Source organism: Formica exsecta, unplaced genomic scaffold, assembly GCF_003651465.1.
Source record: "Formica exsecta isolate Colony F162 unplaced genomic scaffold, ASM365146v1 scaffold1553, whole genome shotgun sequence".
In the NCBI taxonomy this organism is placed as follows: Eukaryota; Metazoa; Arthropoda; class Insecta; order Hymenoptera; family Formicidae; genus Formica; species Formica exsecta.
In genome coordinates, this window is record NW_021848876.1 from 1 (window position 1) to 17,241 (window position 17,241).

General features: G+C 29.0%; 3 protein-coding genes and 1 pseudogene across 3 annotated transcripts in view; all 4 read left to right on the forward strand.

Annotated features, from left to right (window-relative positions):
* The first annotated feature begins 298 nt into the window (after positions 1–298).
* Positions 299–1,353, forward strand: LOC115233026 (odorant receptor 47a-like). The gene is made up of 4 exons (XM_029803237.1): positions 299–418; positions 605–724; positions 786–941; positions 1,179–1,353. The coding sequence occupies exons 1-4, from the start codon at positions 368–370 to the stop codon at positions 1,230–1,232; spliced, it is 381 nt and encodes a 126-aa protein (XP_029659097.1). The 5' UTR covers positions 299–367; the 3' UTR covers positions 1,233–1,353.
* Positions 1,354–3,980: 2,627 nt separating this feature from the next.
* LOC115233028 lies at positions 3,981–6,713 on the forward strand (annotated as a pseudogene).
* A 1,739-nt stretch (positions 6,714–8,452) lies between these two features.
* Positions 8,453–12,984, forward strand: LOC115233025 (odorant receptor 13a-like; the record flags this gene model as incomplete). Its single annotated transcript, XM_029803236.1, has 6 exons — positions 8,453–8,747; positions 9,101–9,581; positions 9,727–9,826; positions 10,538–10,663; positions 11,380–11,535; positions 11,605–12,984. Coding segments are annotated over 6 exons (1,221 nt in total), but the record flags the coding sequence as incomplete, so codon positions are not given.
* A 1,207-nt stretch (positions 12,985–14,191) lies between these two features.
* The window catches only part of LOC115233024 (odorant receptor 13a-like), a gene marked incomplete at its 5' end in the record, with an annotated part of 9,962 nt that continues 6,912 nt past the window's right edge, over positions 14,192–17,241 (forward strand). The window contains 3 exons of the mRNA XM_029803235.1: positions 14,192–14,564; positions 15,249–15,699; positions 16,218–16,317. Coding sequence (XP_029659095.1) covers positions 14,192–14,564; positions 15,249–15,699; positions 16,218–16,317 — 924 coding nt within the window. The remainder of the gene's footprint in view (positions 14,565–15,248; positions 15,700–16,217; positions 16,318–17,241) is intronic.

Below are 17,241 nucleotides of genomic sequence, written 5' to 3' on the forward strand. Positions count from 1 at the left end.
CGTGTATTGAAGATGACGTTTTGATAATGCGCATAACGATATTTTTATTTAACGCATGCGTACCAAGTAATAAATGTTAAATAATGGAAAATCAATACAAAAGAAAAGTTAAGAATATAAAAATTCGACTTTATATCCTTAAGAGTGGCGGTAACAATTTGAAACTCTCTCTCTCTTTCTCTTTATGGAGCGTAAATATAACAACAAATACAAAATTTATTTTATTTTATATAAATTCAAAATTCCAAATATAACATTCTTTAAAGATTCTCTAATAATAAGTCGATAATTGTATACAATAATATACAAATTTTGAAGGAATGTAAGGACGATCAACGATTGCTACAGCCCAGTATTATTTGTACACATGCTAGGCGCTTCTTTTCAGTTATGTCTCGTAACCTTTCAGGTTTCTACGGTAAGTGAAACAATTCATGTGTGTATATAATCTCTATATTATTTTACAAAAGAATTAACAATAAATAAAATTTAATAAAAAAAAACATTATTTTTCTGAATATGCTATTATAATTTATCGCATTAGAATTATACAATATAGTGTGCTATGTCAGGCAACTATTGCTTTAAAAAGTACTATTTTCAGACGATAACAGATAATTTGGGCGTTTCTCCTATCAAAATAACTTTTCTCATGTTTTTTATCTTCTTCGTGTTGATGCAATTGTATATTTATTGTTATGCCGCTGAAAGACTATTAACTGAGGTGAACAAATTATGTGCATTAACGCTACTTACGTAAAACAATCACATAAAATTTCTTTTAGAGTACCAATATGGCGTACGGGGTGTATGAATGCAAATGGTATAATATACCAGCGAAAGATGCGAAAGACCTGATGTTGATCGCATATCGATCTGCAGTTCCGCTTAAATTGGTAGCTGGAAAATTTGGAAATTTTTCGTTAGAATTGTTCGGAATAGTAAGATATATACCTAAGAGAAAAAATATATTGCTTTATATGCACACACACACACAATCGTTGTACAAAAATATCAATTTCTTTAATTTATAAAAATGTTTTATTTTTTTTTTATATTACATATTATGTAAGATTCATAAATCTCTCTTTGCATATATTATATACAGATGATCTATTATTACTATCATTCGTGAAAATAAAATTTAACATTTTATCTATACTTTTTACTCTATTTAGGCGGTAAAAACGTCAATGGGATATTTATCTGCGTTACTAACAATAAGAGAATAAAGGAAATAATATCGAATTAATTCTGTATAATCGACTACATCAATTTTCGAATAATGTAGTGAACAGATTTACATGCACTGCCTGTAACATTACTTTTATTGAATAAATAAATATTTGTGTGCAAGCAATGAAGCTATTTATCTGTTTCTGTTGACTAACATATCACAGAGTTAAATAAACATATATATTATATATAATATGTTATGTAAATTTTAAAGGATAAAAATTAGTCAGTATTGAAGTATTATTCGTATAAGCATTTAATCCAAGCTTACATTTACAGAGATATTTACATTCAATTAATATAAATTGTATTTATTGCACGTTCGAGAATACATGTGCCCGTCAAATCGATCGAGGTGCATATTAAATATAAATAACTTATTTTCTATGTCTAATTTTTATTTTGTTTAGACGAGAAAAACATCAATGTATTACTTATAAAGAACAATTTATTTATCTACATCTGGCGATGTAGAAAGAACTAAAAAGATAAATAAAAAAATTTAATTAACAATATTCTAACACTAACACTTCAATATCACAAAATAATCTTTTATAAACACACAAATCAAAGAACAACTTTTTGCTTGATACACATATATCGGAACACTTTGTAACACTCCATGCTCTGATTTTCTCAAGTATCGCATAGCAACATCGATAATTTTTACAAAGGAACCTTTTTAATAATTTATTCTCTCTTTAATTTTGCCGCCGTAGACACGTACGTATAGCGTTTATTAATAAATTTGATCTTCTATAATGTGATATGTATATTCTCCCCTTTCTGTTTTATATCTATAATATTTTGGATGAATATTCTCTTCTTTCTCTTATTCTTGTTATGAATGCATCTGACGCATATATAATGCATGTATATGTGTTATGTTGTCTAGCTCTTCTTTTTTTCCTCGTGATAATCATTATTTTATCATTGAACCGTTTTGAAACACACAGCTGCATGTACAAAGAGCGACTGAATGTTGCGTTCATTTTCTGGAGTTGAATTTCAAATAAAGCCCATCTTGAACTCCTCTATACGAAAACTGAATCCCCTCAGCTTGCTCATTGTCGGAAAGCAAGTGCTATATTTACGATTCAGCCTATCGTGGTTGTCATGGTACGTATATGATTACGTACTACACGTATTACTATTACATTCGAAAGGGGTTAGAGACATATTGGCAATTAGTAGTTGTCCAATCCCTCCTTTACTGAGCAAGCGCAAAATTAAAGCAAGTTGGTATAACTCGAAAAGCGTTGCAGTCTTACGATAATTCTCACTCAGGGAACATCAATGAATGTCAACAAAGGTAAAATATATTTTGGAAAAATAACAAAATTGTTCGCATTCTATAATATTTCCCAAAAAATATAATCGCATTATGTATAAAATATAGATGTATATATAATATGAAGTTGATCAAAATCAATTCTTTCTTTAAATAAGTGGTAAAAATTTTGCATTTCAGTTTGTTTTATAAAACAAATTCGACAACACGGTTAATCATTACTAAACTAATATCCACATGGTGAAAGATTAATATAAAATGTTCTAAATTAGCGATATAAAATACAATATTTATAAATAAAAATTGCTTGATTAATTAAATGCTCATTAAATAAATTATTCTTTTTATATAAGAATTTATATTGTACATCTCGGGAACAATATGTGTTATCTTTATTACATTTTTTACATTTTATATTAATTTAATATATATGTTATGCTGTCTTATATTTTCTATTTTACTGTTTATATTCTTTTACATTATATATATTTACTTTTAATTAATATTTGAAAAATTATTTTTCTATTAAAATAACTATTCTTCTGATTGATATTCACAATATATTATTTATTAAACGTTCTTTAAGTAAGAAATATTTTCTACGATAAATATTGTATAATAATATTTGCACATATTTAACACAGTGTTTTCTATTCAAAATAAAAAGAATAATTCACTCTTAATAATTTCGCAAAGGCTTGCGAAACTCGCGATTTTTTGCAAGCAGTCTACAGACCTTTGATAAAGGTTCAAGTTTCACGAGAGTTTGCCAGAGTGAATATTAAACTTTGTATTCCAGCAAAAAAATGTTTACTTTCAACATAGAGATTGTATTAAAGTGTTTTTAATAGTAAGATTGGACATTTTTAACTTCTAACATTTTTTATGAATCACTTATGCCAGTTTGTAATAAATTTTGAAAATTAATACAAATAAACTGAATGCTATAATATACGCTTTTATCGTAATAATGCCCATGATTCTATAGGCATTTACAATAAACTTTAAAAAAGTATTGTATATAGAATTGCATAAAATTATTATGTAAAATTGCATAAAATTATTATGTAAAATTGCATATACATGTATGCATGTATATTGTCAAATATACATATATACATACATGTATACTATTAAATTACACATATAAGAAAAAGGAAGGTGGCTTCAAGAAGATGGATCATTATTTTCAAAATACAATATTTTAAAAGATTTTGCAAATGCAATTTATTAAAAATGCTTAAATAGATGTTAATATTGTAATATGATGAACAAAAATGAATAATAATGATGAACAAATTATGTATAACTATAAAATATGAATAAAAAATATTACATAGCTTTTAAAGATTATACTCATGTATATAAAAAAAGAAATGCAAAAATAATATTTAAAAAAGATAATTTTTTTTTTCTAAATTGTCATTATACCTAATAATATTTTTTCTAAAATATGAATAATTCATCAGATTTAAGTTACGTATTTAACTTGAGTCGCCAGTGTTTGCGGCTAATTGGTATATGGCCCGATCCATATGTCTCTTTGAATGATTTTCGTCGGCCAAGCATAAGATTCATGATAGCTACATGTACTATGAGTCTTTTCATATTTACCCCGCAAATGATAAATCTGATCCATGCTTTTAAGGTAACGTGAATCGAATGATGGAAGTCTTCGTCGCCACCAATTTCAATTTAATGGCATTGTGCAAGATGATTGTTACGAGATATCATGGCGAGAGTAAGTTATTATTTTGCAAAATTAAAAATATTAAATAGATCTGTAATTATCATAAGTAATATAAATATTAATGTTGAATTTTTCTTATTAAAGTCTAAGACTGCTATTGTATAACAGTTCTTTTTATATAAAAATAACTTGCTTTACCAGTTTACATTTATACTAGTAATAATATAATCATGTTTAATTTGGAAGAACTTCAAATACTAATAGCATCGATTATGACTGATTGGGCAACTTCGAAGAGCAATTGGGAACGAAGTACAATGTTGAAGCTAGCAAGAAATGGCAGAAGTTTATCTTTTGGATATTTAATTGCTGCAATAGGCGTAATTATATTTGCTTATTATGTTCGTTTTGGAGCTGTCTTGCAAAACATACATCAGCCTCGACGATACCTTATCTACCGATTCGATTACATTCAAAAGACTCCGAATTATGAAATCGCCGTTTTTATTCAATCGTGGGGCGGTACGTATACAGTTATCGGCAACTATAGTGTCGACAGCTTTGTCTCGATACTCCTGTTTCATATGTGCGCACAAATTATAAATCTATGAACCACACTTAACAATTTAATCAAAAGATTAGACAACACACCCAGATCTTCTTCAAAATTTAGGGAAGGCCTAGGCTGTAATCATTAGACGACACGAGCATCTAATAAGGTACGCTTTAGAACTTTCAGCATATTATGTAATATATTTTAAAGTATGTAATACATATATGTATATATAGCTAAAAAGAAATATTATTCTACGATAAAAAAAATCGAACGCCATTTATATTTAATAGAAAAATTTATATACGAGAGAGAGATGCAATTTGTGCACAAAACAGTGCAAATTTTGATTCTTTTTCTTTATATTAAACATGTATTATAATTAAATTTTCGTATTTTAATACTCATCAGAACTGGACGGCCTTCCTTTTCTTAATATCTCTCTTTTGTTCTTTAATTAAAATATTTTATTTGGTATATACGTGTTATACGTTCAAACCCGGAGAAGGATGAGTCGAAGAGAAGGCTTAACTATTTGATGCTGACAGGATGTAACATGAAGATGTCGTTTTGATTATGCGCATAACGATATTTTCATCTTACGCATGCGTACCAAATGATAAATAATAAGAAACCGATGCACAAGAAATAAGTTCAGAATATGAAAATTTGATTTTATATCCTTAAAAGTGGTGGTAACAATTTGAAAGCTCTTTCTCTCTCCCTCCCTCTCTCTCTCACCCTCCCCCCTCTTTCTCACCCTCCCCTTCTCTCTCTCACCCTCCCTCTTTCTCTCTCCCCTCCCTCTCTCACCTTCCCTCTCTCTCTCTCTCACTCTCCCTCCCCCCTCTCTCTCTCTATCAAACTACAAGATATATAACAACAAATGTAAAATCAATTTTATTTCATAAATTCAAAATTCCAAATATGATATATATATATACATATATCATTCTTTAAAGACTTCTACATTATGAAAGTCTCTAATAATAAAAAAATATATATAATACGAATTTTGAAGGAGTACAAGAACAATCAACGATTGCTATAGCCCAATATTATGTGTGAGCATGCTAGGCGCTTCTTTTCAGCTTCTTCTTGTAACCTTTCAAGTTTTCACGGTAGGCGCAACAATTCATATGTGTGCGCATGTGTGTGTGTATAATCTCTACATAATCTTTTAGAAAGATTATATGTATATATATATATATATGTATATATACATAAAATTAATACATAAAATTTTTCTGATCTATTTAACAAATTTTCTTACATTAAATTAACCATATCCGACTTTTCTTTGATAAAATATTATAATATTCTTCAAAAGAAAATATTTACTTTTTTTGAGTACATGATAATGAGTATTTCTAAAATTTATGACAAGTCTATTTTAAGACTATTATTAAGAAAATATTCTTTGTTAAAGATAACTGTTACTTAAAAGAAGTAAAGTAAACTGAGTAATTATTTTACTTAGCAATAGAATAATATTTTTCTGTGTGTACCAATATAGCGTACGGCGTGTATGAATGCAAATGATACAATATATCGGCGAAAAATGCGAAAGACTTGATGTTGATTGTATATCGATCTGCGATTCCGCTTAAATTGACAGCTGGAAAATTTGGAAATTTTTCGTTAGAATTATTCGGAATAGTAAGATATATATCTTTAAAAAAATACATTGCTTTATATGCAATCATTGTACAGAAATATCTATTTCTTTAGTTTGTAAAAACATTTTGTTTTATTTATGTTTTATATTATATATTATGTATTGTTTATAAATTTTTCTTTTTACATATATTATATACCATCAATCATTGCTATCTCTCATTCGTGAAAATAAAATTCAACATTTTATCTTTAATTTTTACTCTATTTAGGCAGTGAAAACGACAATGGGATATTTATCTGCGTTGCTAACAATAAGAGAATAAAGGAAATAGTAGCGAATTAATTCTGTAATTTCTGACTACATCAATTTTCATATAATGTAATGAGCACATGCACTGCCTGCAGCATCATCTTTTATTGAATAAATAGATATTTGTGTGCAACCTATGAAGCTATTTATTTGCTTCTGTTGACTAACATATCATAAACAATTAAATAAACATGATTATATATGTTATGTATATTTTTTCTTTTAATATTGGGAACTTTTAATATTGATAAAAGTAATAAATTTTATAGCATAAATTTTTGTTCAAAATTGGCGCAATTTCTTAATATTATTGTTTTTGTAAAAAATTAAAACAATGATTTTGTACAATTTTTTTGGTTAAGATATTCTTATAAGTTTTTATTTTCAGTAGGCGCAATTTTTTGGTATTATTATTTTTGTAGAGGATGAATTTTATACAATATTAAAATAATTTGTAGAATGATTTTTTACTTGTAGAATTTATTATAAATTTTATTTGTAAAATGGTTTAAAATAACATTATTTTATAGAACACTTTTTTTGCATTAAAATAACAATTTTGTAAAATAGTTTTTCACAACAATGACATATGCACTTGGCGCCTTTTTTTTACCTTTTTTCAAAAAGTAATTTTTGACAATATAACATTTACAGAGACGCGCGCTTTTTCAGTCCATTAATATAAACTATATTTAACATAGCACATTCAAGAATACATGCGTCTTCCAATCATTGACAATTATGTCAATTATTGTTAACTATCAATAAATATCAATTTTTCGCAATTATAATCTCATATTTTTTTATTTTGTGTATACTTATTATGCGTTTAAATAATAATTCTTACTTATTAAACACATCAGCAGATCGCACAAATTGTAATTTACACGCTTTGAGCAGATTGCAATAAATTTTTGATGAACATAACTATATATTCAAAAGTGTCGCGAACTGTTCCATATAATGCAGTAACTTTCTCTGACTTCACTTTATAGTCTTTTGTATACGCAGCATAGTATCACTTTCCGCATGCGTGATTCTGAAGTGGAAGGGATGCAGGCAAAGTTTACGGCAAAAATGTTGCGTCAGTTGTTGCGCCGTCGACATCCGTTAAATATCGATGGATGCTGATCGAGGTACGCGTAGTAAAGATGCTATGCTTATGCGCTCATGTGAATCATTAACATCAGTAACACAATCAATAACAAAATTGGCATCTAGAAATATTTTACACATATCTCTTTCCTCTAAAATTAAAACATTAATTCCAAACTAAAAAAACTTTATCAAATGGTTTGCAAAGTATATATAAGTACATATAAGTGCATTGCAAACTGCTAAGTGCTTAAACAGATTGAAAAATGTATAATTTGCATATGATTAAATATGTTGAAATTATTTATTAAGTGAAAAGTTTCAGTGGGAAATTTTGGACATATTAAACTCGAAGTATAAAACGCATACTTCAAACTCTACAAAAGTGAAATAATTTGGATAAATTTTCGTAAATTCAATTTTAAATATGTTTAATTTTATGTATGTGTGTCTGTACATTCTTTAACTTTAATATATTTTTTATTGTTGTGAGCAAAGCGGTGAGACATGAAATTAAACCTTCTTTGTATAAAATAATGTACGCTTCCAGTCTTACAAATTTTTTTGAGATTTGCAAATAGTATTTTTGATTAAATTAAAAATCGTCAATATTGCTCGCATAAATAATCGTCGAAGTAATTTTTTCATCTATTGATTTTTGACGCAAGTTCGGTTTGCATAGACTTGAATTTCGCGATTGGATGGAATCGGTTCAATTTGGGTATCGTCGGCATCTGGCCCGATCCGCTGCAAAATTCCAAACGTGGATTGTCCCGATGTCGTTTTCTGACAGCTAGTTTCTTTATGCTGGGTTTCATGTGTATACCGCAATCGGTAAATCTGGTATTTATTTGGGGTAATGCGGACATGATGACCGAGAATTTGGCGACCGCCAATATCCCGGTCGCGAATGCTTTCATGAAAGCATTCACCATCTGGCATCATAGAAAAGGTACAAAAAGTATGAAGAATATTAGAAAAAGAAAACAAGATAACATATATGTATATAATTTTGTGAAGTCTGCACAATAAAATACTAGAAATAACTTTTATAATTTAGCTTTGATTTAGTTAATAAAAAAACAGTATCATGGGCAAATTCCAGACAATATTACTAATTTATTCTTATCTTCATCAATTGTCTTGTTCAGCAATTTTATTCTTACGGACAGAATTACAATTCTTGTTATACCGAGATTTCATCGTATAATTCTTGTTAATAGTAATTAAAATAAGACTAGTTTCATTTGAGAAAATTGTTAGTTACTTTCGATCAAAAATCGAAAATGGAATATTTGCCCGAAGCTTTGAAGCTGTTGGTCGACTTCTTCTATCAGGATTGGCACGCGCCGAAAACGTCAGAGGAGAGAACAGCCATGTTGAAGAGCGCTAAGCTCGTCAGAAAGATATCTATCTGGTGCACGATACTAACGCAGACCATGGTGACCATTTACATCGTTCTGAGAATCTCGATAATCGTCAAGTTTCCACGAAGCGATCCGGCTCGTCCCTTACTTTACACGGCCTATTTTCCCTTCGATGTTACTCGAAGTCCGATCTTCGAGGTGATTTGCGTGTGTCAAATATTATCGGCTTACAGCGGAACAGTTTCTTACACCGGCAGCGACAGTTTCATCTCCATGCTGGTGCTCCACGTTTGCAGTCAATTGCAAAACTTGCGCGGAAGATTAAAAAATCTCGCTAACAATCCAAGCGGAGTGGGAACAGCCGAGGAGTTCAAGAATGAACTGAGGCGAATCGTGAAAAGACACGAGCATCTGAACTGGTTCGTAATTAATAGAACAAGCATTTTTGTTAAAACAATTTTATTTATCTTAGGCTTGAGATTTTTTTTTTTCCTCATTCTTTTGTTTGTAATCCAAAATTAATAATTGCTGAATATTAAGGATGCTAATATCTGTTATTTCAAGGTTTGCGAAAACAATCGAAGATTCTTTCAACACGGTATTCTTAATACAGATGCTTTCTTGCACCATTCAATTATGCTTTCAAGGTTTCCATGTGTTTAGGGTAAGTGGTAGAGATAGCATGCATCCAATTTTTCGCGTATTATTTCTACTTTAATTATTTTATGATATACAGAGTGTTCCAGGTTAGGTCAATGAAACTTCAGGGTCTTATAGAAAATTAAACTTGGAACGAAAAAGCTCCTATAAACATAGATCCGGAAACGCTTCGTTAAAAATTTATAACTAATAAACTTTGAAAAATGACGTTTTCTGATGATTTTTAAAAATAACTTCAAAATTCTTCATTTATTTGAAAAAAATAACAAAATAAATCTGATGGGTAATTAAATAACAAACTAAATTATACCAATTTTATTTAATTTTGATAAGGCGTTCAAAAAAAATAAGCTTAAAACAAAAAACAAAGCAGAAACTTGAAAAAACTACCTTTCGATGATCTTTATGTAAACGCTACAATCGTAATGCAAACATTGCAAATGCAAACATAAAAATGTTCTTATTAAATTTTAATCATAACTAATTACTTACAGAGAGTTTATTAGCTATAACTTTTTAACGAAGTGTTTCCGGACCTATATTTATAGGAACTTTTTTGTTCCAAATTCAATTTCCTATAAGACCATAAAGTTTCATTGACCTGACCTGGAACACTCTGTATAATGCTAAGATACAATATCAATATATTGCATAAATTTCTTCAGAAAGTCTATGTAATAGTGAATTCGTATAATAAAAATCAGAAATATTTCAGATACTAATAAATGAAGAAAAAAACGAATCACCGACCTTCCAATTAATTTTTCTTGCCACTTTCGTAGGTTTTGTCCTAGTCCATCTGTATATCTATTGTTACGTCGGAGAGATGTTGCTCGTGCAGGTAAGATGCATAAATACATTGTTTTAATTGTATAATTTATACATTTCTAATATGATGCTTTATTAATCTCTCTTTGCATTATTTTACATTAATTAATTAAAAAATAGATATTTAATAATTTCGATAACTTGTTGTTTTTTATTAATGAGTGAATTAACAAGAATATATATTCACTATAGAAAATAAGTAGATACAATCCTAATGTATATAATATCTGATACAGATAAAAATTTTTAAGGATAGATCAAGTCAAATTAGATAAATTCGATTAAATTAGCTCATTAAATTCTGTTTTATATAGAAAATAGCATTATGAAAAATAGATACGAGGTTGTAAATTGCCTAACAATTATAATATTTCAAAATAATATTTCTTGATAATCAAAAACGAACTTATTTATAATTCAAAGTACACCTGACACTTAAAATTCTGTATAATAAATTTCAAATTCATCGGTAAAATGCAGTCTTTTTGTACATAATTATCAAATTAATAATAAAAAATAAAGTAATAATAAAAAGAATTTTTATATTAGATGCGCGAGTAATAAAATAAACTTTCAAATTTACTGTTTTGGAGCATATACTTTCTTATAAATATTTCGACAAATTTTTATCTGTGTGATATAGTAAACAAGGGTTATATCAATAATTATTCCAAAATTATTATATGCATCTATTCTGCACACGCATATTAAATAATAAATACATTTAAGAGTACCGAGATGGGTTTCTCCGCGTATGAATCAAACTGGTTTAATGTGCCTGGGAAAGAAGCAAGAAGCCTTCTATTTATCATGCACAGATCGTCGATGCCGCTTTGCCTAACTGCTGGAAAATTTAGCACATTTTCCTTGCAAATGTTTAGCAAGGTAAGAAAAACTTGTGTCGAATACTTCATATTTTATACTTTGTCGTCGAATTTTATTATTCTATTTTAGATTGTGAGAACTTCACTCGGTTATCTCTCGGTACTACTTACTGTAACCGATCGAGGAGAATAACTGGTAGCGGCTAAGCTCTGCTATAATTATGTTAATAATCGTTGTACACACAGTTATCGTTAAGCAACATTAAACTACCGCTCATATTCACGATGGCTCTGAAACTTTGCATTGAAGTTTTTTTTTATATACATTACTTCCAGTAGCTTCAATAAACGTAGATGAAACTAACAGATAAGTTTATTTCCATGATTCAGGAATTTTATTATTTCGGCTGTGTAAGTATCCTTCATGCTAAAACTGCATGTCTACCAATGACAGGCTGTCTGTCTACATGGGCATACTTCTAAATCTAAATTATTCTATCGATTTGAATGGACGCCTGATTGAGATTTTCCACGAGCAATCTCCTAGTATTATTATTAACAAACGTGTAATTAAAAATTTCAATCGTTAAAACTGCGAGATTACGAAACTGTCTATAAAAAAGTTTATATTATCTATTTATTTTTTCGTGTCGGTTACAGTAGGCGAGATTCATATATAAATATTACCAGGGTAAATATGTATAAAAGATCATACATCGCCGATTTAATCGCCACTTAGATATGTTGTAGGGGAAAGTGTTCTGAGTAATTTCCCGCAAGAATAAAAAAAATAACAGATTATTACAGCATGCACAGACTTTAATGTCAAATTTTAATTTATTATATCTCCTAAACTAATGTCGTCCACCACTTGATTCTTGATTCTTCGTCAGAACACTTCCCCCAACAACATATTTAAGTGGCAATTAAATCGATGAAGTGTGACCTTTTATGCATATTTACCATAATAATTATAAATTTTAATTATAAATTTATTGATTAACCTAATATAAACAAAATATAGTTTTTATACAGTTTTTATACAGTTAATTAATACAGCAATAATAAATATAACATTAAAGATATGATGGATATTATTCTTAACATCAACCGATAGTTGTAGAATGTACACAGTGACCATGAGAGTTTCATGTCTCACCGCTATTTGCTTGTAAAGTTCTTCGAAAGAGGGAACCTTTGTATTGTAACAGTGCTTACGAGAAACAATTCGTTCTCTATATATTTGATTTAAGAGCTTACATAATTATTATTAATTTTTGTTTGTCGATAGTCAAAAATATGGATAGATTGCTGTATATGGCTCAGCAATTTTTAATAATTCCAAAACTATAGTAACAGTAAACAGTGATACACACAAACGTTTTTTAGAAACATAAAATAATACGAATTTTTTTAAATTTGTTGGTTCTAATATAATACAAAATAATTTTTAAAAAATATTAAAAAATCTGTCTATATATATATAATTTTTAATAAAACTATTATTATTTATACACACACAAATATTTAAAATGAGAAAAAAATTGTATTACACTGAAAGATGTCCAATACAATCATTTTTTTTTCTATGTCGTATCATGTATCAAGATATTTCTAAGTTTCGAGGGGGATTTGAAAATATTTTGGAGCCCTTTTTTCTCTATTTTATTCAAAAATATTAATATAATAAATATATAATAATTACGGTATCTCTCTTAGTCTGACTCTTCCCCTTCGACCTGTCCGGCATGGGTGACCCTACCGGTAACTATTAGCTTTTTCGAATAAAATAAATTTGATTGCTTTGAGAGCGATTAAATTCAATTTATCATAAATATATGTTTGACCAAATAAGTTTTAAGAGAATCTGATTAATATAAATATATAATACATTAATAATATAACTAATATAAAGTATATCTCCCGTTTTTGTTGCTTTTGGCTTTAAAGCACAAGATTCTTCGCCCTAATTAATCCATTAAAGGCTTATTTGAAGTATGTCATTGATTAATCTAATAATTTAAGTACCTCTAATAATCAAGACGAAATATATGACATCATTAATTGGTCTCAAAAGGATCAAATATGTTTCACTCGAAAACATATGTTACCGCCGGCATAGCTCTTAGGGTCATCAGAGTACTCAAACCTCCTCACCTGGCAAATGCCTTCGTTAACACAAATATTTAAAATGAGAAAAAAATTGTATTACACTGAAAGATGTCCAATACGTTAATTATTCTAATCTCCTTATTTGATAAAAGAAATAAAATATCATATTTTGTTGAATACATACATAATGTTACTTCCCTTAGTACATATAACGTTCTCAAAGAGCATGCGTCGTCAAGACTCGCATGCGCCTCGAAACAGATCCTTTCAGTTACTTTAACGTCGTTGCCGCGAAAACCTCAAGAGATGTCGATCGAGGTCGGTTTCATACACACACGATTTGTTCTTTAAATATCTCTCTAAAAATACATCGTAAATTCTTTTATAAGTAAAATACTTAATGTGCAAGAATTTTATAAAACCAGTCGCGCGAAATGGCAGTGAGCATTCTAGATTCTAGATTATTAAGAATTTATTCGATTATTGAAAATGTATATTATCAAGTTTTTCAGCAAAGATTATTGTTTAAAATATACTTCCTATTCCTATTTATTATAATTTTGTTTTATCTAATTGGAATAAATATTTCACTTCCAACTTGTTAATATGACTCTTTTCTTTTTAATTCTCATTATCAGAGTATTTTATGCCACAAAGTACTACAAAACTACAGAAAAAAATGTGCGCTTATTAACATCTTATCTTTGTCTAAAAAGGCAGACTCCGAATACGCGCACGGATGGAATCGTTATACTATGATGTTTATGGGAATTTGGCCGGAGAATTTTGGTCAAATTTCTAGCTACAAGGCGATAGTCCCAGTTCTAACAATGTTCTGCTTCGTATGCGCGCCACAGTCGGCCAATTTATTGTTCATCTGGGGCGACTTTGACTCGGTGGTAGAAAACTTATCTATGGCAAATATAACTATTACCATCTCGTTGTTAAAGACCATCATATTTTGGTTAAACGGTGGATGTAAATATACCAATTTTCATACCACAAGTCTCAATTTTTATCTATATTTTTATCTATAGCGAAATTCGATGCATAGTTGGAAAGTTTAGCTTAAATTTAACATATATCGCATGTCCTAAACAATCCACACAAATTTTTGTGTTAATTTAACATAATAGATAAAATCAAATTTTTTTTTTCTAAACTTTAATAGATAAATTCTATCGCTAATAATACGGAACATATCTATTGTGTAAAAATAAAAATATGTGCACATTGTGTTATTTATACACTTTTTCAGATGTTTTAATAATTTAACATTTGAGTTCAATTAATACAAGAGTAATATATTAGATTAACACATAAATTCGTTAAATATTTAACACAAAAATTTTAACAGACATATTTTTTAACAAAAAAACAAATTTTCCAACTGTGTGTTTATAGAGAGAGTTTAGAAACAATAAGTCAAATATCTGAACAAATTCTGATAAGAAGATGTAAACTAATCAGTGTTTTCAACTTATAAAAGCGCATAATAAATATTTTCAATTTTATAATAAAAAATATATTATCAAACACACATATATTTAGAAAATCTAAAATCGTTAAAATAGACAAAGAATATAAAAATAAAATTTTTTAAACTTTCTTTTTATAAGACGTAAGATTAATATTTAAAAATTTTTCTACACCCTAAAAAAGCCATGAGGATACTTATGTCATACATGAAGAGGGACTGGAGTGTAACTGTGGATAAACGAGATCGCAGGATGATGTTAGATATAGCGAAGATCACCCGAAATCTATCGATAAGCAGCACGATAATGGTTCAAATAGTGGTGATTGCCTATGTAGCGTTTCGATTCATCGTCATTCGACATACCGGTCGTCAGTTATTCTTCCGCGCGTATTTTCCTTACAACGCGAGCAGCAGTCCTTGTTACGAATTGACCTTCCTCGGACAATTAATCGCTGGTATGTTTGCGGCAACTACTTACACGGCAGTAGACACTTTCATCGCCACTCTGGTGCTTCATACGTGCGGTCAACTCGCGAATTTACGTCGGAAATTAACGAATCTGCGTGCCTGCACGAGAGTGGAGTTCCAGGCTAAGATGAGAAAGATCGTGAGAAAGCACGAATATCTTAACAGGTGAGAAATCAATCGAGTAAAGCGCGATGCAAGAAAGCATAATGAAAGATTATTCGATATTGTCACGACTCCCGAGTTTCTTGACAATTTTCCTAACAAATCTACTTCGATTGATCACCCTCTGGCTTATCCATGAGAAGCATAAATCATAGCGCTCAGCAAATTTACTTACAAGATATATATATATATATGCAGGTAAAAGATTTTTTATCTAAGAAAACTATAACTTTAAACGCGCCAAAAAACTACAATATTTAAAAAATATCTGTCGAATTTTTTTGATATGGTATTCGATTTGTAATATTCCGTCAGATTTGCTTGTGACTAAGCGTTGAGTTACTTCAAGATTTTGGATATTTATGCAAAATAGAGTTTAAAATGAATTTTTATAAACTTCTTCTCACATTATTAAAAAAACTCAAAATTGAGGATACAATTTGTTTGTAAGAAACAAATATAATTTAAAGATAGAATTTTATTAAGGATTCTTATGTTCACACAATGGCATTTTTCATAAGATTTGCAGAAACAATCGAGGACTGTTTCAACACGATGCTTCTAATACAAATGTTAGGATGCTCGTTGCAACTTTGTTTCCAGTGTTTGCAAGCGTTTATGGTGAGCCATACAAAGAAAGGAGAGAAAATCCAAATGAAAAAAAGAAAAAAAAGATAATTACGGTGTCTCTCTTAGTCTGGCTCCTCGCCTTCGACCTGTCCGGCATTGATGACCCTACCAGTAACTATTAGCGTTTTCGAATGAATCAAATTTGATCGCTTTGAGAGCGATTAAACCCAATTTACCATGAATATATGTTTGACCAAATAAGTTTTAAGAGAATCTGATTAATATAAATATATATATTCATATAATGCAGAATTCACTAGAAATTTTTAGATCAGATATAGCTGATAAGGAACGATTAATACGATATTTGTGATTAATGATTAACATGTAATTACAAAACTTATTAAGTTTTATATAATGCAAACAATTATGACCAGAAGAATCGTTAATAAAGTTATTGATTGTTTTTTAATTGTACAAAAAAGTACTTGGTCTACTGGCGCATTTTGCCTAGACTTTCAAAGAAAATATTCGAAAAAAGATAGATGAAGCTTCGATGTAAATCAACGATTAAATCACAAGATAAACCGCGATTTAAAATTTGCAAAAAAAACGCAACGAATAAATAAATCGACGATAGTCATAATATTCGATTCCAATATATATACATATAATTTTTGGAACAATCAGAGAAACGATATAATTATTACATACTTATACAAAAATTTCGACGGACGTTTAAAACGCTTTTTATAATCGCATCTGTAACATGATATTTGTAAAAAACCTAATGCCCGATTTATTTTCAAATGCGTGATTTTATGCAAATTTCGCGATTGAGAATAGGAATATAAGTACCGTTTCGCGGAACATTGGCTAAACAAGATAAAATCTTATAAATCTTAAAATACCGTTATAAAAACATTGCGTTATCGCCGCGTTCAATGGAGGATAACTGGCCCAACGAATTGACCA

Bases quoted from the DNA above. Each gene is read 5' to 3' on its own strand.
- LOC115233026 (XM_029803237.1), top strand. From the start codon at position 368: ATGCTAGGCGCTTCTTTTCAGTTATGTCTCGTAACCTTTCAGGTTTCT. The intron at 419-604 runs GTAAGTGAAACA...TACTATTTTCAG, and splicing joins TAACCTTTCAGGTTTCTACG to ACGATAACAGATAATTTGGG. The intron at 725-785 runs GTGAACAAATTA...AATTTCTTTTAG, and splicing joins CTGAAAGACTATTAACTGAG to AGTACCAATATGGCGTACGG.